The sequence below is a fragment of the Squalius cephalus genome (genome assembly GCF_949319135.1).
Source record: "Squalius cephalus genome assembly, chromosome: 4".
Classification (NCBI taxonomy): Eukaryota; Metazoa; Chordata; class Actinopteri; order Cypriniformes; family Leuciscidae; genus Squalius; species Squalius cephalus.
In genome coordinates, this window is record NC_137125.1 from 53,848,885 (window position 1) to 53,870,814 (window position 21,930).

At 36.3% G+C, this 21,930-nt stretch overlaps 2 protein-coding genes across 3 annotated transcripts; one reads left to right on the forward strand and one right to left on the reverse strand.

The window, feature by feature from the left end:
- The first annotated feature begins 119 nt into the window (after window positions 1–119).
- Window positions 120–15,379, forward strand: tm7sf3 (transmembrane 7 superfamily member 3). The gene is made up of 12 exons (XM_079870097.1): window positions 120–261; window positions 2,974–3,128; window positions 3,489–3,639; window positions 3,756–3,876; window positions 4,633–4,804; window positions 5,954–6,131; window positions 6,932–7,018; window positions 8,558–8,638; window positions 10,002–10,154; window positions 11,854–11,951; window positions 12,417–12,579; window positions 13,761–15,379. The coding sequence occupies exons 1-12, from the start codon at window positions 189–191 to the stop codon at window positions 14,012–14,014; spliced, it is 1,686 nt and encodes a 561-aa protein (XP_079726223.1). The 5' UTR covers window positions 120–188; the 3' UTR covers window positions 14,015–15,379.
- On the reverse strand, window positions 15,274–21,289 carry fgfr1op2 (FGFR1 oncogene partner 2). Of its 2 annotated transcripts, none has more exons than XM_079870117.1 (6): window positions 20,976–21,289; window positions 20,489–20,625; window positions 20,291–20,408; window positions 20,069–20,211; window positions 19,876–19,989; window positions 15,274–16,504 (listed from the first exon to the last, which is right to left on the reverse strand). In XM_079870117.1, exons 2-6 carry the CDS (start codon window positions 20,621–20,623, stop codon window positions 16,367–16,369), a joined length of 648 nt encoding a protein of 215 aa, XP_079726243.1. In that variant the 5' UTR covers window positions 20,624–20,625; window positions 20,976–21,289; the 3' UTR covers window positions 15,274–16,366. The 2 variants fall into 2 exon arrangements, with proteins under 2 accessions (XP_079726243.1, XP_079726244.1); XM_079870118.1 differs by having other exon boundaries at window positions 15,281–16,504; window positions 20,893–20,982.
- Between the last annotated feature and the right edge of the window lie 641 nt (window positions 21,290–21,930).

The window sequence follows — 21,930 nt, forward strand, 5'->3', positions numbered from 1 at the left end:
TGCCATGAAGTCGCGCCTGCGCAGTGCACACTACAGCAGGCGAAACGCTCGTTTCTCTCATAAGTTGTTGCTTTGTGCCGCAGTACAGGAGCGAGTGACACTTCCGGAGGATAAATGTGAAGCTTCAACATGAGTCGCGCATCTGATCGCTGCTAAAGCGTGTTTACGGACTGGACTGATCCGTGAAAATGCCACTGAAGAGAGAATGTTTGGTTTTGCTCGTCTTGTCGTGGGTCAGTTCTGTGCGCGCGCAGGATCAGAGTGAGTAAACAAACATTAAACATCTTTATCATAATCACAGATACAAACGCGTACATTTAACAAATGACATTTGGTTGGGTTATGAGGAATTATTTACCAACTTAATGCTGATCTTCCCCTTGAATTCACCGTATAATACTACAAAAGCTAGTTTTTCTAGGCTGTTATTGTGTTTTCTGAGGTCTCTCACACCTGTATTCTTTATGAACTGGACTAAACTAATGTACGTGAGGTTTTGAGAGCTCACTAAAACCCAGTAAGACCAAGTGTACATGTTCAATTCAATTCACATTTATTTGTATATCGTTTCAAAGCTGCTTTACAGAAAGTGCATGTCTAATCTGTAATCAGAGCTGACTGTCTCCAAGTAATGTCCATATTTCAGAAATGTACAGATCTAAGATAATACAAATCACGCATGTTTTAGTTTTAGGCAGAAACAATGAGCTCATTGAAGGAATTATTACATTATTGTGAACATAATGATTACAATATACAGAAAATTTGGCAAGTGGTGCATGCAGTATGACATATGCAATAATAGGCAGAAAAATCTGGAATATTTATAGAAACTAAGCAGAATATATATATAAAAAAAGTTTGCATATGTCTTTTATGTTTCTGTTACATGCATCAGGCTTTTATATCTCGTAGTATGAAATAGTGAGAAGATGTAGGAGGTAAAAGCATATTATTCAGAGGCCCAAACTGAGCAAAAAATATGAAAATTGGTGCAGATGCTGATATTTATGGCCAAAAGGTAAGATGAAATTCAGGTATAAATCTTGAGGTCTTTATAACAGCAACATAGAAGATTACTTAATATCAGTCGTCATATATCTGCCAATAATATGTCTTATTATAAACATATAATGCAATGCAATACAATGATGATTGAGAGATGAACAAACAAACTTTCATTAAAATCTCGACTCACAGATTTTTCTAATAAATGATGTATGGATAGTGTAAAGCTAAGTTGCGTCAGTCCAGTTGAAATATTACAAACAATATAAAAGTTGTTCTCACGTTTACTTCTTAAAATCATGAAAGATTTCACAGCAAAAAGACATGTGTAGAATTATACTGAAAGACTGTAGCAGTGTTGCATTTTCTTTCAGAGTTTCTTTCTTTTAATAAACTTCATTCCTGCTTACGATGCACCGCCAACAATGAAACAGAGCAAGAATCTATGAGAAGCAATTTAGAAACTATTTCCACATTCCTAAAAGAGAAAGAGAGATTCTTCCAGAGCAGTGAAGTGATTTCCGTCTTCAAGATCTCTGCAGACCTCAAAACAAAGACTTTGCGGACATTAAAACTGTTAGTTAAACATTTTTAAAATGATGTTTTAGAGAAAAACATGAACATGTGTAGCGGCTTCCAACATCCTGTAAAGGCAGCATCTTTCTAGTTTGGTTTCAGGTTTTCTGTGTTTTGACATACCGCAGGTGTGAGTTATTGTGAAATCAGATGACTTGATTATATCGGGTAGGATTTCACAGTCAGGCAGGAAGTCAGAGCAACCCTGACCCTTCTTTCTACACCAAATCACATAAACTGTCAAAAGCCACTTCCTCTTTTGAAGCGCTCAGTGGCGTGTCTCTCCTCTGTCTGAAATAAACTGAAGCTCTGGGGAAGAACTCTTTATATTGAGGGCAAAAACATCCTGTTTTATTTATTTATAATGTTATAAAACTAAGCTATATTGGTGTAGGCCTATAACATTTTTTATAGATACCATTCTAATACTTTATGCAAAATTAACTATAGAAAAAAAGTTAAATTCTTTACAGGGGTGAATTTTTTTTTTTTTTTTGCCCCAGTATTAAGACTTCTTGCATAGAGAAATTAATTTAGATTATTTTTTTATTATAATTAAAGGAGAACTCTGGTCAATTTTAACATTGAGCTCATTTTTTTGTACATTTGGAGTGCTGTCAGTACAGAGAACAACGACAAAAATCGGTGTTGCCTACACCGTGTTATCCTCTTTTTAAAATTTGCACCCTGTTGACTTCAATGGGGCAAGTTTTAAACCTGCTTTTAGCCTCTTAACATCCTTGATGTGTCATTACAAGTGCACAGGTCATGTGAGTGATTCCTTCGGAGTGAACGCGGGTCAATCTGACTGCAGTAGATGTGAAAGATATGAATAAAAATGATGTTTATTCAGCCAGCGCACATACCTGTATTTACATCCTGTTTTCGGTCGAAGTCCATAGTAATCGATTGTCGAGTTCACGCGCATAGGTTTAGTTACCTATGATCATGCGCGTGAACTCGACAATCGATTACTGTGGACTTCAACCGAAAACAGGATGTAAATACAAAAAAATGAGCTCAATGTTAAAATTGACCGGAGTTCTCCTTTAAGTAACTGTGTATATATGATATAAAAAAAATGTGTGTGTGTGTGTGTATATATATATATATATATATATATATGTATATGTATATGTATAATGTAATATGAAATATGTGTAAACATATATATATATATATATATATATATATATATATATATATATATATATATATATATATATATATATATGAAGGATTTAACATAAAAATCACACAGTGTTTTTTATGGTTAGAATAATTTTTGAAAAATGGGAAAAACAGGTCTGGGGTCAAATATTGCACCTTTATTATAATATTGGCAAAATCAGATACAGATACAATCATGTTCTTGTATGTGTTTTGCAGACCGCGTGGTGTTTTCTTTGGGAACCTTCCAGAATGTGAGTGTCCCAGTGAACGGGACGGTTCAAGCTGTTGTTTCCCGGATTCCTGCTGACGTTTCCTTCATAACACTGCAGTTTCACACACAACACAGCAATGTTACACTCTCATACTCACAGGTAAGTTATCATACACACACACACACAGCACATACACGAGTAAGAAATACACACACCGCTGACCCAGTTGCAGGGGGGTTGAGTGAGCAAGACATCATGTGAGAGTTTAATCACAAGCTCTGATCTCAACTCACACACACACACACACACACACACACACACACACACACACACACACACACACACACACACACCGCTCCATGCATTCTATTCGTAATGTCAGCAGTCACGCAGCTGTAATGCACTGAACACAAGTTCAGACACGTATACAGTCAACATTAAATACTGTTCAGAACGCATATATAGAGTGCATATTTATATATATATATGTGTGTGTTTGTGTATGTGTGTATTGGTCAGGTCCCTCTTTATGGTTTTTCGGTCACAGCAGTGGATGCTGGACTGTTGTCCACCCTGATCCCGAGCCAGACCACTCTCTCCTGGTTCCTGAAGACACCCGACGGCAGCGGCGCAGCAGGAATCGGTGTGATTCTGCCATACACCAGCACTGGTCAGAGAACTAACACTTTACCTGCATGCCACAACACAAACGCTCTCATTTACAGACTATTATTGACTGGAACAGAGAATATTCAGTGTGTATGTGCAATGTCTTGTTGTGTGCAGATCCCGTTCCAGGAGCGTGTAATCAGGAATTTGCACTGGATATTGATCCAAACATCTACCTGCTATACAACTTGTTTGAGACCACGATTACCTTTGCACCTGCTAACATCGGATATGAAAGGTGAGAGAAATTGAATGAAGTTATGAACTTATCAGGGCATTATAAAGGGTCATGAAACCCTCTGTTTCAGTACCAGTTAGTTGAAAAATGCTAAAAAAAAAAGTAAAAAAAAAAGGAGAAAGTAAATACCACACTTGCGATCCATGATTGCCTCTACTGTACTTGATGTCACAGTTTTAAGCCTCTATCACATGAAAAGCAACACATTTTGCCTGTAAGTAATTAAAAAGAAGCGTCTTCTCATTGGATAAGGATGCGAAAGTCTCATTAATAATTAGGGACCGATGAGTCATCAATGTACTATAATGTGAGAGAACTTCACATCCTGATGATTTTAAAGCCAGAAGACAATAATAATGCAGAAAAAGCTCAAAATTAACCAGCTTTCTCCTATAATTAAAATCATCGACTTCTGTGATGTGCAACACAAACACCTCTGTTAAAGTCTGCATGAAACTGAAGTTGCACTAGACATAGTGAAACTCACTATATCCGAGTGAAACGGCCTCTGGAAGAAGAACAGATGTGGGCGGGGCTTGGTTTTGTCTGTGGGGAATTGATTGGATGGTTGTGGTTTGCTATTGGCTGATCTCATGTGAGTGACAGGTTTAGCCCCGCCCTCGTCATGCCTCCGCTGCAAGAGGGAGGGGAAGTTATTCTGATTACGAGGCACATGAATTTGAATAAATCATTTATAATAAATTCTACAATATTCTATTTTAAAAAAAAAATTCTAAATCATGTTGTTGTTTCCAGAGGGGAGATTCCTCCAGCGTGTGATGTGGGCACGGGCTCGAGTACTCGCTGGCGTCTGGTTTATGAGGTGTATCAGTATTTCCTCCCGGAAGGCGACCTGTCGGAGCAGAGTCTGATCAGCGGGATGGAGAGAGTGGCCAATGTGCAGAACCTGCGGGACAACAGCAGAAAAGTGTGTGAAATCTCTCTCTGTTCTTACTCACGACTTTGTTATGTTGTCTTAGTGCGTTTGTTCCCTTAGTTTTGTTTGTTTATTCAAATATGAACATGCCAGTCACACTCGTTAACTGTTTCAACATTGATGAAAATCATAAATGTTTCTTGAGCATTAAATTATCATATGTGACCTTGGACCACAAAACCAGTCACATGGGTTATTTTTTTTATTTTTTTTTATTGACATTTATGCATCATATAAAAGCTGAATAAATATGCTTTCCATTGATGTATGGTTTGTTAGGATAGGACAATATTTGGTCGAGACACAACTATTGAAAATCTGGAATCTGAGGGTGCAGAAAAATCAAAACATTGAGAAATTCTCCTTTAAAGTTGTTCATTTATGTTGGCGATTGTGCTGCATTCACTCACAAAAATAAATGTTTTATATATTTACGGTAGGAAATTTACTAAATATCTTCATGGAACATGATCTTTACTTAATATCCTAATGATTTTTGGCATAAAAGAAAAATCGATAATTTTGACCCATATAATGTATTGTCGGCTATTGCCACAAATAAACCCGTGCGACTCGTGACTGGTGACGTGATCCAGGGTCACATATTAGAATGATTTCTGAAGGATCATGTGACACTGAAGACTGGAGTAATGATGCTGAAAATTCAGCTTTGATCACAGGAATAAATTACACTTTACTATATATTCACATAGAAAACTGCTATTTTAAATAGTAATATTTCACTGTTTTTACTGTATTTTTGATCAAATAAATGCAGCCTTGGTGAGCAGAAGAGACTTCTTTCAAAATGCAACATTGTAACAATTTAAGTCCATTTTTTGGAACAAAGCTAATGATCTACAGGTCTGAAAACACCCTTAGTTTATCATTTATGTAGTTGTAACTTTTCATTAAGGTTTCATTTGTTAATGTTTATCTCAACATTTACTAATACATTTTAAAGATCAAAATTTGCATCTGTTAACATTAGTTAATGCACTGTGAACTTACATGAATATGAATATTTGTATTAAGTAAAGTTTAATAATGGCTGTAACATGTATTCCCTCATTATTATTTCATGTTAGTTAATGCATTAACTAATGAAGTGTTACTGATTAGTTTATTCTACTCTTTCAGGTGGTGACTTTATCCTCTCGCGACCGGACGCAGTTCTCCTTCAACTCTTTGCCGGGTCAGGGTGTGATTTTCTCTGTTATTGTGAGAGATCCAGTGCTCAACTCTTCGGCGTCCTACATCCCCGTTCACACCTACGCCTGCAGCTTCAACTCCTCGCTGGACGGATGCAGCGATCTAGGTTAGAAGACGAACGAATCCCTGCAGAGATTCACTGTAGATTTGTGCTGCGTGATTTTATACATAAATTAAGAATTAAGTCCCCCTGTAGTCAATCATTTTATCACTTAAAACTCATCTTTGATCACCAAATTTCTTCATGCCTTAAAATATCTTGAATGTAACTCGACACCCATGCCTCATTAAGTATGTGCGGTTCTATGAATATGCAAATGAGCCCCGCCTCCACTCACTCACTCAGCTCAGAGATCCACTGGTTGACGATCACACGTTGATCTGATTGGTTGACGTCAGAAACACCAGCGATTTCAAAGCGTGTTTTTGAGACTGTCTTTGGTTCACTGCAGTTTTAAGGAGAAAATACTCAGCAATGGTGTCGACTTATGAATTTACACATGGTTTGTCTTAAAGCAGATTAAAAACACCACATAGACACATAAACTACATTAAAAGCTGGATTTTCACCACAGGGGGACATCATATGTGAAAATATTGTTCTTTAATAGTTTCTGTGACAGGTTTATAGTTTGACTGGGTATTTAAATGTGTTTTTATTCATTTATTGTTTAATATATAATATATATATTAAATTTAATATATAATTGTTTTTATATATTGAACGTTTGAGAATGCATGTTTAGAAAGTTATTGAATGTATTGCTTGTATTGTGAGGCTCTTTGACTCAGTTGTTTTTAAATGTGCTACAAAAAAGGTGATTGATTGACGATTTCATATTGTTGTGATTGAGTTATATGGCATTATATTGAAATATAAATCTGCTTTCTCTCTCATTTTGGCAGGGAGAGTTTCCACTAAAGTGTTTTTCACTTTGATCGGGTTGGCTGGGCTGTTTGTGTGTTTTGTGGGCCATCGCTTCTTCAAATGTGGTAAGTGATGTTTTTCTTTCTTTATTTAGAAACACACCATGTTACTGCTATTAATCTACTAGAGAGACCCCAAGTATTTTATGTCTGGGAAAGTCTTTGCCACAGATTTGAAGAGTCAAAGTTTGACACAGATATTGTAGTTACTAATATATAGTATAGCTACTGAACACTGAAATGGATAGCATGTTTTTAAAGGGGTCATAAGATCCATCATTTGTGACCCTGGACCACAAAACCAGTCACGAGTCGCACAGGTTTATTTGTGGCAATAGCCAACAATACATTATATGGGTCAAAATTATAGATTTTTCTTTTATGCCAAAAATCATTAGGATATTAAGTAAAGATCATGTTCCATGAAGATATTTAGTAAATTTCCTACCGTAAATATATAAAACATGTATTTTTGTGAGTGAATGCAGCACAATCACGAACATAAATGCACAACTTTAAAGGAGATTTACTCAATGTTTAGATTTTTTTGCACAAATAGTTGTATCTCAGACAAATATTGTCATATTTTATATATTCAGATGTTGTATAAATCTCAATTTAAAAAAATATACCCATGTGACTGGTTTTGTGGTCCAGGGTCACATTTCTCCACTCGAAATGTTAGTCAAGGCATCTTGCACAACAAACAGTTCATTCAGTGTTTTATTACCATTTCAACACTCTCTCCATTACAAATAAATGGCTGGTTTTTACTTCTGTTTCTTTAAAACTTTTATGTAACTTTTAGTTTGTTACAGGTTAATGTATTAGATGAAGCTAAATAATATGGTAAAGTTTCTAATCTGTTAACATGACTCTTATACCAATAGGATATGCCAGAGTAGCTTAATTTAGCTTAGATATAAAACACATGTTAAGAAAACCAAAAAAAAGTTTTTTACACTTTCATTTTTTGCAATAATGTGTGCAATTTAAAAAGAGTCCAACCTTACGTCTTAATGAATTACAGCCATTTAAGTTTGGATTGTGTATTTTTACTTTTCTGCTCAAAAGGGCATCGACAGTTAATGGGTTAAAAAACAAAAACGTATTAAAATGCTGTACTAAATTTATCACAAATGAACAATTCTAACTTAATACATCTGCACATTTTACTAAATCATGCGCACAATATAATAATTCGGTCCCTTGTTTTACTAAATCACGCCCATGTTGTAATAATTATTTTTCCTTGTTTTAGTTAAATGTAATCGAGGGTACAAATTGTTATACTGTGCACATGATTTAGTAAAACAAGGGAACGAATTATTAAATTGTGGTCACGATATATATATATATACTTTTGTCCGCATGTCGTGAAATAAAGATAAAATAAATAAAAAATAATATAGACATATTTTTAAAAAACATCAAAATTACCAAAACAATCAAATTACGCTGAAAATGAAAAACATATGAATAAACCCTTATTAATGAAAACTGTAACCGTATCTCAATGATACCAAAATAAACTGATTGAGATTGATGAAAATTAGCGTATATATAAACACACCTGATGTTACCAGTAAAAATGTGTTTTCTCAGAGCTGTTCTGCATGGGCTTCGGGTTTATGGCGTTTCTCTTCTTCGTCCTGATCACCAGAACCACAACGCTGGAATACGACAGTGAGTCTTCACACACACACACACACACTGAATCACTGTAGAGTTAGATCAAAACTGCTAGTGTCTGCCTGAACATTTAGCATTAGCTTTCTGATCATCTCTTAGATCTGTATGTATTTTAGTTTCATGTCATTCTGGATGATTTGCACTCAACTGATGTCGGCTACATATCTATAAATAGTTTCTGGACACAGAAGTTGAGTTTTTCCCAGTGTTTTTTGAGTTTGATATATCTGAAGCTGGCTACACAAACTGGTTCGGCCTGCAGCGAATGTCATTGCGCGTCACAAGCACGAGGATTGAGGTTATAGTTCTGACGTAACTCTCTGAAGATCAGTCATGTGCCGTGGATTTCAGCTGGAGCTGTGAAACCAGTCCGTCTCTATCAAATGCGATGCATGTGAAGGATGTGTGTGTGTGTTTGCAGGACAGGCGTTGCTGAAATGAGGAAGAACATTTTTTTAAATGAGTTTTGATTCTCTGAGATAGTTATAAGTTGAGTCCTTAGTTGCTTTCTGAGTAATCATATCATTTTAATTAGCTCAAGTTTGTTCTTAAAACACTTTATAAAGAAAAAACACTACAGGCAAAAGCCTAGGTTTTATTTTTTTTATGTATAGTTTAATTTCTACCATAGCGTGTCTTCTTTCAGACTAGTGGAAGGGAAACATTTAAGTGTTATCTATTTGCGTCTGTAGATTCATTTTTATTATCAATACATCTCTTTAAAGGCCACAAGTTATGAGTCAGAACGCTCCACTTCAGCAGCTTTATTACACACACACACACACACACACACACACACTCCAAACTTTATCTATAATCTGAAGGTTTTTTAGGGTTTTGTTCCTAAGACAGTCTCCTGATTTTATTCTTTATAAATTGTTTTTTTTCTAGTATTTTCTGATCCATGGATGGATAATAAGAGATCCAAAATCACTCTAATATGTCAGTAAAATGATACAATAGTTCTGCACCAGGCTTTATCCAATGTTCAGATTTATATTATGGAAATGTATGCAAATTAGCAGATTTGCATATTTAAATATACAAAACTATCATCTCAATGTACTGTGAAAGTATGGTTATATCTATTAGTTAAAATTGTACCCTGTTCACCTGTAGCGTCTTGGCTTAAAGGGATAGTTCACCCAAATATGAAAATTAACCCATGATTTACTCACCCTGAAGCCATCCTAGGTGTATATGACATTCTTCTTTCAGACGAATACAATAGAGTTATATAATATATACTCACGCATATATACCCATTCACTCCCATTATTAAGCTTGGAAGAGCCAGAACATTTTTTAATATAACAAATGAGCTATCCCTTGTTTGACCCTGAACGTCTCTCCCCAGTCCGATTGGCTCTGACAGCGCTGATGGGCGTGGTCGGGGGCGTGGCCCTGGTGATGAGCTGGTGGCGGTTTGGGTCGGTCATGGCCTGCGTGTTGGTGGTCGGACTCATACTTGGATTTCTCATCTCCTCTATTGCCTTTTTCACTCCACTTGGTAAGAAATCATGTTTAAAACCTTCAGTTGGTTCATCTTCTATTCAGAATAATCTCTTTATAGTCTTGATGGTAAAATGCAGGACTGCAACAATTATTTTGATATTTGATTAATCTGTCTTTGGTTAATCAGATTTAAGCTTCATTTTATTTTTATTTTCAGCATTTAAAAAAATAATAAGAATTATTACATCCTCCCAACGGTCTGCAAACTGAGGAGTGTATCTATGTAGGCTATATGTTATACATTATATGCAAAAGGGGTTAAAATATAAACATTATATTCTAAAACTTTCCCACCATAAAACAGTAAAAAAATTACAGATTAAACATGTACATTCAGTTATCTGGATATAGTAATGACATTATATTTATACCTCATTAAAACAGTCCCTCTTGTTATTTTAGTTTTTATATTAGTTTTATTAATATTTTGAATTAGCTTTTGTTTTCACATTTTAAGTCTTCATGTCAATTTTTTAGTAATTTCATTATGTGTTTTTTTATTTATTTCCAGTTAAAAAAATGTTGTGCTTTAGCTTAAACTTATTTCAGTTTATTGCCAAGGTAACATATTAGTCTAATTTTCATTTTAGTTTAAGTTTTTCAACTAATATATACCTTAATTATATTTTAGCTTTATTTCAATTAACAGAAATGTTATTGGTAATAAACCTGCTATCACTTTAAACATGCATTTAACGTCCAAAAAATCATATTTATGATAGCACAACAAAATGCAAATACTCATGTGAGTTTCAAACAAATGTATATAACCAAAAAAATGTAAGTAATGCTGTGGGGAAAACATGCGTTTAAACAGCTCGTAGATCTGTCAAAGCCCCTGACAGGGCAAGCCACGCTTAATGCGACGAAAGGGAAACACTGCAATCAAACGCAAGTAGCGACAGATATTTTCTTCTTAAGCTTGGAGGAGTTGTTTGCCGTATGATTTATAACATTCATTTAGATAAAAAGATGGGGTGATTAAATTCCATGCCGCCTTAAAAATGAAAGATTGTCTCATATTTAGGATAACTTATGTCGTGCGCTTCTCCTGCAGCAGCGTCATTTGTTGGCAATAATGTTCATTATTAGTTGTTTATTAATTTTTACTTATCGATTAGTTGCTTAAAGGGATATTTCAGCGCTGGAAAGATGAATGTGTATTTAAATTGGGTCATTTATGTAGTAGAAATGTGAAATTATTTTAGAAGTTGGTGCCTTCTAGACTGAGAAAAGCCAGAAAATGTATTTTTGGCTCATGTGGATGAAAGACTACAACTCCCAGAATGCACTTGCTTCTCTGCCCTATGAGGACACTCCCAAGCCACGCCTCCCGGTTACAGAGGACAGTATTGGGAGAAATGATACAGCTAGGCTACTAGTCGACTGGAAACTGAAAAGACGGCGTTTTATGGTGAGATCCCCCTATGGGCGGGTTGAAGACATGCGGGACGAGCTCCTCCTACTGGCTGGAGTCTCTCGCCTCTGGACAGAAAAGCCTCTGATGAGCTAAATGAAGATTTTTGTGTCATCTGAGGTTTATTTCCAGACACACAATCCAGATATCTCTCGTCTCAGGGGGACATGAGGGAGGGAAGCACGGTCACTCGAAAATACTACCGGGTTTCGACTGATACAAAGCTTAATGCTAACCGGTGAAGTATCCCTTTAATCTCTTTTTTCTCTCTCTCTAGGTGATCTTCCTATATTCCACAACGATGCTGTGTTCTGGGTGGTGTTTGCTTGCATAATGGTGGTTGTTCCTTTGTTCTTCATCAGGTGGCCCAGAGAGGTGAGATTTTTGTTTTTAAAATAAGTTTCTTGTACTCACCCTGCATTTATTTGATCAAAAATACAGTAAAAATTGTGGAATATTATTACAATTTAAAGTAACTGTTTTCTATTCGAATAATAAATGATACTTGATCACCAGATCAGCATATTAGAATGATTTCTGAAGGATCATGTGACACTGAAGACTGGAGTAATGATGCTGAACATTCAGCTTTGATCACAGGAATAAATTACACCTTACTATATATTCACATAGAAAACAGTTCATTTTAAACTGTAATAATATTTCACAATTTTTTTGATCAAATAAATGCAGCCTTGGTGAGCAGAGGAGATGTTTTAAAAAAAACATTGAAAAATCTTAATTATTCCAGACCTTTGACCAGTAGTGTATATTTATATTTATGATATTTAAGAGTTCACATCTAAACAACATGCGCACACGTTTATCTGTGTGTTTTAGGGCAATATCGTTACATGTGGAGTGGTTGGTGCGTACGCGGTGGTCCTGTCCGTCAATGCCTACACCTACACCAGTCTGTCCTACATCACGCTGGACGTCCTGAAACGCTTCCTCAACAACAACTTCAGCCGAGCGTTTATCTCGGTCCCGCTGCAGGATATCGGTACGTCACTCAAACATATTGATGGATGTCATTTTAAATTGAATGTGTATTTATAACACTATACTATTTATGTTAAAGGTCCAATTTTGTCAAAACTGAAATTTCCTGGCTTTTTTCATGATAACAGAGGTCTAGGGGCGATGAAACTAGCAATAAATAAATAAATGTGATATCAGAACTACTCAGTCACCGCCTTTAGTCACCACCCCCACCAATGGTGGGTCGCTCAGAAAACAACAGGCCAATCAGAAGAAAGGCTCATGAATATTAAGTAGACAGGCCAAAATCGACCTGTTCTTGGCAGAGCTCCTGAGAAAGGAGCTGTAAAAATATATATTGAGATGGTTTTTGGTACTTATACCGCAAATATATATTCTTAAGGACATCAAAACCTAAAATAAAACTTCAGAAAGTTGTACAATATGGGACCTTTAACTGGTTAACACTGCTGTGTGAGTGTTTGTAACACACCAGTTAAGGGAGTGAAAACATTTCTTAGAAATTAAGAAAAAATAATTAATTGTTTTCATGAATTAAATTAATTAGACTTGTTTTTTGATTATTAAAATGTAATTAAACCATTAAAATGGAAACTCAAAAACGGAATTTGAGAAAAAAAAAAATTTTATATATGAAATAAAAAAAATAAAAAAACGTTTTTGAGTTTTCTGGATACTATTTTAATGGTTTAATTAAATTTTAATAATCAAAAAACATGTCTAATTAATTTAACTTATGAAAACAATTAATTATTTTTTAGGGTTCTAAACGGAATCCAGAAAAATTAAAACAAAATAATAAAATGGAATTTGGAAATAAATTGAACTGATTTCACAGGGCCGGAGCTATTGGGGGAAATGGGAACGCCAAAATATATGTGTTGTAGTTTCTGTTTCCCACTAAAGAAGTTTGTCTGATATTCTACCAATGCTTCTATTTTCATAATCGTTTGTGAGCTCATTGTTTCGGCCTTATTATTACATTGTAAAAAATTAAAAAAAATTATCTAACTGTGATTTTGTATATCTACATTTCTGAAATGCATAACTTAGACAGTTTCCTCTGATAACAGATAATATAGTAATATAGACTTATGCACTTTCTGTAAATCTGCTTTGAAACGATGTGTATTATGAAAAGCGCTATACAAATAAATGTGAATTGAACTGATGTTTCTCCAGATTTCATCCTGATCACCGTGTGGGTCGTTCTGGCGGTTTCGGGAATCGTGGTTCAGCTTTATCGGGAGAAGTCTCGGGCGTTTTTCCCGCCGAGCCCGTACTTGATGTGGAAGCAGGAACGAGAGCGCCGGAAAACCAACGTTCTGGATCCCAGCCACCACAAGCCGTCTCTGTCCACGCGAGTCCTCGAACGTGTTCGGCAGCTCACGCGGCGCACAGAACCGGCCGGCGAAACCACACCTCTCCTGCTTTAACCCTTGACCTTTGACTGTTGATCCTTCCAGTTGCTCAAGCTCGTGGAGAACCGTTACATTAGGATTGCGCTCGATTTTAAGAGCCTGACGACTCTGACAATGTGGATAAGCTCACACACAAAGCACTAGTTGTGTGTTTGATCCCGTTGCTGTTCTCTGACCAGGTTTAGTCATGTTTAGCAGTTGCTATAACCTCTACTATATACAGCAGCTGCCCGCCCACAGCCTGATTTTAGATGCATTTTAGCAGCTTAGAGGAAGCATTAAACTTGGTGCACATCTTCAGTCCTGTCCAGTGGAGATCTTTTAGAATATTTTTTATTGTGTCTACTTTGCATAGGGTCTCAGCACGACGTGCCTGTCAGGGTTTTTAAAGACATGCAATTAGTTTTTCATGTTCACCACTAAAATGAATGTATAAGACGCTGCGTTTGCCGACGGATTGAACAGGTTTTCAATAGTAACCACTGGTGTTTGTGTGTGTTTTCTGTGTCTTAAGTCCCTGCGGATCCTCGCTGGAGCTGATGATGGAAATAATGTGCTTATTTAGACCGAGTTCCTGTGGGATTGTGAGTGCTGCACTCGAAAATTAGGATTTTAAATGCAGTGTAAGAGGAATATTGAGGAGTATGTACTCTGAATATGGCTTTATAACTGAATATGTAGCTCTTGTGGAGACACGAACCCAAGTTCAATGTTTTCTCTCTCTAACAGACTCGGTAATGATGGGTAATTATGCAATACAGTGGCATGTGAGCCTAGTCATTAATTTCTGGTATCCTCTCAGGGTTTCTTCATGTGATCTTTGTGTCTCTCACAGAAGCAAACTGAATCATCTTATTTTTCTAACGCATTTAATACGTGCATTGAAGACTTTACATGTTGAAACTGTTTTTAAGTGATAGCAGTGTATTATTTCTGTTTTGTACAAAATTGTCAAATAATTAAATGTTTAATAAAGTTGTTATTTGTGCCATAATACCTGTTTTCTATTCCAAGACACATTAGAATCAGAGTTATTTTATTAGTTTATTTATTGAGATACTATTTAGAGTTTTTATTAATATTTTGAATCGGTTTTCATTTTAAGGTTTCAGTATTTTACGGCACGTTTACACGACTTAAAACGAAAAAGGTTTTCTTTTGTGTTAGAAATTGGCAATGTCACTTTGTAAACAAACACTACTCGTCGCCTATAGACTGAACACGTAATACACATGTACAGTACAAGAGAAATGTTGCCTTGGCAACTAGCTGAAATAATGTTTAATAATTAATGCTTTATTGGCATATTAAATAACACTGAACTGATCATCTCACTGCTTTGACATCTTTCAAGTCAAAATAAAATAGCATTTTCTGCATAATGGCACGTAATTGTGAGTGAAACACGATAGTAAACGAGACCAATGTCAAGCAGGAATTGGGTTTAAACATCTGGAATAACAGGATTGTGAAAAAGAAGAGTTTATAGCAGTGTTTTAGTTGATTTTTTTTAATTTAATTCTTCAAGTTAATTTTAGTAAAATTGAGTATGCTTATTTTAATATTGCTATTTATTCTTATTTTAGTTATTTACAGTTAATAATTTTGGTACTCACGCTTAAACTTATATTAAACTTAATATTGTCAAGGCAACATTTCTAATCATTTAGTTTGTTTTTCAACTAATATTTATATTTTATTTTATTTCAGCTTTATTTTAATTAACTGAACTGTTTTTTAGGATTAAGCCAATTATAATAACCCGGGTTTGCAGTGGATTAATACTGCAGCTGAAAAGGACATTTGTTTCAAAGGTGGGACAAGTTATTATATTTGTAATGTATTAACATGTTATCATAATTATCATGTAATAACATGCACTGCTATTTTTAAATACACTAAATTTCTGAATCCTGAATGAAATCAGCCAATGAAACAGCCACTGCTCATTCAACGGTTTTAATCACTTTCAATGCTACTTCCACTCATACTCAAATAAAACACTGTTACAAACACAACAAGCAAAGACACAAGCTTTTTCAATAAAATGGCACATTGTGACATTTCCTTTACAAAGTCCCGTGTTCAGGTAGAGTAATCATTCACAATCTGCCTATAGGTCATTCCACAAATGATACGGCTGAATCAGTCAATTTTGGTCATTGGACTTTTCCAGCCTGAAGACATGATGATGGAGAGATGGAAAAGTAATCGAATCCCAGATTCCACAAGCTCTTCCTGCAAAACCCCTCGCTGATGGACATCCAGGGAGCGCAGGGAGGTCATCATGACCCTGTAATGGAGGATTGTGGGATTTGTAGGGCAGCTGTGAATGATGGTTTGTAAACTCTGAGTCTGTGTTGGCCTTTAGCTCTTCCTCAGACTGACATCTGTGCTGGTGAGCAGTGGAGACAGAGACGTGCTGTCGGACGAGTCGTCTCTCTTCAGCACCAGAAACGCCTCGCGACTGATTCCCAACAGCTCGCGTAAACCGCTATTCTCCAGCTGCACAGGACAACATCAACATATGAACCATAATATCACAACTCCATATTCCCCCGCTTACACAGTCCCAGACTAAAATGCATGTTTAAGCTGTTTTAACTGAAAGCATATCTTAAAATATGTCAGTGGCCTTTTTTTGTCTTAAGATGCACACCCACCTGTGGTAAAAATCCAGCTTTTAATGTTGTTTATGTGTCTATGTGGTGTTTTTAATCTGCTTTAAGTCAAAGCATGTGTAAATTCATAAGTCGACAGCATTGCTGAGTATTTTCTCCTTAAACTGCAGTGAAACAAAGACAGTCTCAAAAACACGCTTTGAAATCGCTGGTGTTTCTGACGTCTAGGGTTGGGTATTGGTTGGGTTTTATCCGATACCAGTACCTACTCGGTATTTTTTAAACGGTTCCGGTGCTTAAGCGGTTCTTGAACCGGTAATTAAGAAAACGAAACTGCACACACTTATCAAAAAAAATAATACCTGTGTGTGTGTGTGTGTGTGAAAAAGATTTTCTGATTTCTGATTAAATGAAAGATTGTGCCGTTTAAAAGGCTACTGATGTAGCCTAAAACACTTAAGTTAAGATCAACATTTTGTCTTCTCATATTATGACTTTTACTTTAAAACTATCTGACACTGAGCAGAAATATTTAACACACACAGTATAGCCTCATATAAATATACTTGATATACTTCATACTTGATATGCAAGATTTGCAGTTGGCATTAAATTACTAGAATTACCCGAAGAGGAACGGCTGCTGTTATCATCATTTGTGCTGTCCACCACCACCACACTGGCAGCTGAACTTGAACTTTCGTCAAGTGTGTCAGAGGGTTTGGGTTCTAATCATAGACTGTAAAAAATATGGACAAAGCGTCTGTGACGTCACCCATAGACTTTCTGAAGAACGGTTTTGAAGCCGTTTATGGAGGGTATGGACGGCGCCATCTTGGAAAATCCTAACCCCGCCCACCTTCTAACGCAGCGCGCGTCACTCAGCTCGCTCTGCTACTCCGGTTATCTCTGTGTATATTTTAGGCAACGAAATATGTGATAAAACACCATACCAACTCTTTTCGTTTTCATTTAAAGAAATCTTAAACATGATAGCCACACAAATGTGGTTCAGGCAACACATATTGATTATATTCACTGCATATAACATTAGCCTATTTATAACAAAACGAAATATAAAACACAACCCTGCCTCTTTTCGATTTATATAATATAAAAATATTAAACATTTTAATATGGTCCAGGCAATATGTGCATTTGTACTAAACAACAGATTTTGCAGTAAACAACATTACAATTTTTAAAAATTTTAAATACAATTATTAAAATTTAAAATGACAAAACTCAACCCAGCCTCTTTTTGTTAAATTTCAGTTTTATCAATATTAGCCATTATAAAAGTATAAGTAAAAGGTATAAGAAGCTATACAAATAAAGCAAACAATTCAGTCAAACATACAAAGTCAGCGCTCTAGTCTAACCATACAACGGTAAAGTTAAATAGCTTATAAAGTTATGAAACTTCCCCTCAGCCAAAACAATTGGCCAGGGAATAAATGATAGATTCACGAGACCAAAAATCGCCCGTTAGATATACACAAGACGAATTATATCTCATGTTTAACCACTACAGAGACGCCAGAGTCAGCGGCAAACCTCAGAACGACTAGCCGAGGAAAGGCTGTTCCAGGCGGGGTACATGAACGCCGAGCGCCTGGTCATCGCTGGATCTCACAACTGGATAAAATTTTCATAAATCTTTAAATAAACCACAGATTTGAGCTACAACTACATTCTCGCCTGAAAAACTCTTAAAACTACATTTCATGATACAGAAACAGTAGTATTATATGTCAACTGTGTTAAAAAATGGCGCTTCTTATGTTGTCATTCTCCTTGGCGCAGCCTAAGCTGTCAATCAAGCTGTCAATCAAAGTTAACCACACCCTTATTTGTCATACATTTTATATCTAAATACGATCTAAACTAACGAGTTAGAAAAAAATTCACTCCCCTCGCCGTTGTCAGGCACTCGGAACCTATCGAAAAATACAATAAAAGTCCATGGGACCAACCGTAAAAACATGATTTTATGCTGTGAAAACGGACATTTTAACATGGGGCTATGGACATTTGCTCCCTTTTGGGACCTTCCCCTAGCGGATTTTCGATGTATTGCAGTTTTTCGCACTTCCTGGTAGGCTTCATTTATCAGATGAGAATGTTGCCGCTTGGTTCCAATCCGCATTCGTACAGGTTTTTTTTTTATTTACCGATTATGCTCATCAATGGTTGTATATCAAGCAGGGACACTTTGTGTGGATTATATTTTATGATTGCACCAGAACGAATAGATCGATCTCCTCAACGGATTGAAGCGCGCATCCGAGTGAAGACAGTACGGTGTGCGCGAGCCACAAGAGAAAACACTGTACCCGCGCCACTGATCGCAGCGGCAACGAGCACTTTGATCACTTGATTTAAAAAACACATTTCAGCGCTAGATCGTCTCTTATTTAACAAACGAACGAAATGAATGCTCTGCTGGTTAACTGGAGATGTTATATTATTGGAACATTCGTGCCGCGAGATGTTTTATAGGGGGCGGTAAAAAAAAAAGTAAGGCACCGAAAGTTTCGTTCTTATTCGGTCTCGTTACTACCGTTTACGTCGGAAGGGAACCGGGTTTCGGTACCCAACCCTACTGACGTCACAAACTACCTTGTAACCAATCAGATCAACGTGTGATCGTCAACCAGAGGATCTCTGAGCTGAGGGAGTGAGTGGAGGCGGGACTCATTTGCATATTCATAAAGCCACGTATACTAAATGAGGCAAGGGTGTCGAGTTACATTCAAGATATTTTAAGGCATGGAGAATTTTGTAATTAATTTTTTTTGCAAAGAATAGACTATATTTTCTTTCTCTTTATATTTTTATATCAACATGCTACAGGATGTTCCTACTGAAATCTGTCTAGGTCAAAAGTAATCTCAAAAAGTAGTCAGATTACATTACCTAAAATGTGAAATCTAACAGACAATGTTACTAAATACAATTTTCTGTCGGTGTCTTTAATGTTAATCAAACAACAAAAGACAGAGAAAATCACTCACTGCTTTTCACTGAATAACTTTTGTAGCTTTAATAAGAATCCGTGTATATTTCATTCACAGAGTGAAGACTATGCAGTGTTGTAATTTTACATGTAGTATTTCTTACTTGAATGCTACTGTTAAACAGACCTAATGTACCCAACGTAAACTTAAAAAAAACGTTTATGTAGCTTGTATCTTTGTATCTTCAATATTGTGAAATAAAATGACTAATTTTGTGAAATTTAGTGCGTTTCACCTGCAGACGTTTGATTCTCTCCTCATCCTCACACAGTCGCCCTTCATCCACCTCGATGGCTTTCCTCATCACCGTGGCCATTTCATTTATTTTCTCAATGTGCGCTTGCATCTCCTGCAACATAAACACGGTAAATGCCTATTTGAGCGCCAGCACTAGGGTAAATCTCAGCAAAAGCGTCTGCGGGACTGACGTTAGTGTGCTGTTCTCTGAGCTGGGTGACTATAGCAGGATCATCTTTCTTGCTGGTCATCAGAAGGCGAAACACCTGCTCTCTGTATTTGCTCATGATCAGCTCCAGCGCAGACTGATGCTCCTCCAGCGACGTGCGCAGCTCTGCCGAGAGGATTTAGATACAACACTTCAGCTTTAGATACAACACTTAAGCTTTCAGTTGCAAACCATCCAAACACACCTTTGTTTTCATGCTGCAGTTCCCGTATTTGCCGGTTTTCCTGCTGGATTCCCATGACCAGAGTAGAGCGCGGCCGATGTCTCGCCACCTGGTTCAACACCTCGATCTCATCCTGGTACTGAGAGAACAAGCAATATGAGGATGAGGTCATGAGACTTGATTTAATTGATTGGGCAGACTGAGAACAAGCAATGATACCTGCTTCATGGCCTCCACTCTCTTATTCAGCAACGTGGTTTGTTCAATCAGGATCTCAGCGGCATTGTCATGATCTCGGAGTCTCTCCACCAGTGATTTGGCATCGGCCAGCACCTTCTCAAGTGTACAGGTCATTCCTGAAGAGCACAAGAAACACACTTGGACTGACTAGGTGTCATGATTACATTAATAAATACAGAAAGAGAGCCTAATACTCTTCATATCAAAGACTCTTTTACTGCCATTATTGGCTTAAATATAGACGTTATATATGTCTTGATTTCAGAAATACTGAAAGGTAAGTGTCAAATGTTTTGGTAGAAGCCTAGCATAGCATTAGCATCTGCGATTATAAACCTACCACTGTTGAAATAAAATGTTAGATCGTGTAAATAAACACTGACCTGTAGCCAGAAAGACTTTTTGCTTTATTGTATTTACTAATATCACCGTGAATAATTTTAAACGAATGTAAAAACTATCTTACCTTCACTACAGCAACGGCTCAGTTAGAACACTTCCTGTTGCCGGGGTCGTGACGTTACGCGCAAAGACTTCTGGGAGATGTAGGCGCCAACTTCCTGCATTACCGTGCACACCGTCCACATGAGGGCGCAATGGACAAACATTCTGAATGTTTAAACTGCAAATAGTAATATTATGAATGTGTATTACTGTAAAATACGCAAATCCATTTGGTGAGACTTATTATATTCTGTATTATTCTCTAAATGTCTATGGCCTTTAAAATTCCATTATAAAGCTCCTGCTAATGTTCTTTTAGTAACTGAGTTTGAGGGGGTTTATAAGTGGAGAGAGGCCAGTTTATAATCCCCAATGTGACCCAGAGGGGGTAATCAGATTTTACCTGTGCAAACTAATCCTGCCTTGTGATTATGACTCAATTTTATATCCAATGTCCAATTTACTAACCTAAGACTAAGATTAATCTTTTCAAAGTTTTTTATTTTATTTATTTTATTTGAAGCATTTAGGTTGTTCACACTAGTCCCTCACTTTCCCACACAGAAACACAAAAGCAGTGAGATGGATAATTCAGTACGTGTTTTATTTAATTAACCATAGGCACAGGCAAATCTTAAAATATTTTAATATACCATTAATATTAGAATTACATGTAATTTTAATATCGTTTTCTTCAAAAGTTTTAATGACTTATTTTAACAACTTTAGTTATTTGAGGGGTTATACAATTATTTTATTTAATCATTGACATTTTCTATATTATGTATTAGCTATCTATTGTTATTTTTTTTATATATGCAAGCAAATGCAAATAAAGTTTGATTTTGAGTTATAAAGATATAAAATAGCGGCCATTTATATTAATTTCTTGTATATTTTCCTTTTTTTTCAGTCCTATGAAGTACCGCGTTGAAAGAAGCTCCGCCCACCTGCTCTCATATCCCCGCCCCTTTCCA

Coding starts and splice junctions, on each gene's coding strand:
- tm7sf3 (XM_079870097.1), top strand. CDS start 189: ATGCCACTGAAGAGAGAATGTTTGGTTTTGCTCGTCTTGTCGTGGGTC. Junction 3,877..4,632: donor GCTAACATCGGATATGAAAG/GTGAGAGAAATT, acceptor TGTTGTTTCCAG/AGGGGAGATTCCTCCAGCGT. Junction 12,580..13,760: donor GGTCCCGCTGCAGGATATCG/GTACGTCACTCA, acceptor ATGTTTCTCCAG/ATTTCATCCTGATCACCGTG.
- fgfr1op2 (XM_079870117.1), bottom strand. CDS start 20,623: ATGACCTGTACACTTGAGAAGGTGCTGGCCGATGCCAAATCACTGGTG. Junction 20,409..20,488: donor GAGTGGAGGCCATGAAGCAG/GTATCATTGCTT, acceptor TTGTTCTCTCAG/TACCAGGATGAGATCGAGGT. Junction 20,212..20,290: donor ACTGCAGCATGAAAACAAAG/GTGTGTTTGGAT, acceptor TCCTCTCGGCAG/AGCTGCGCACGTCGCTGGAG.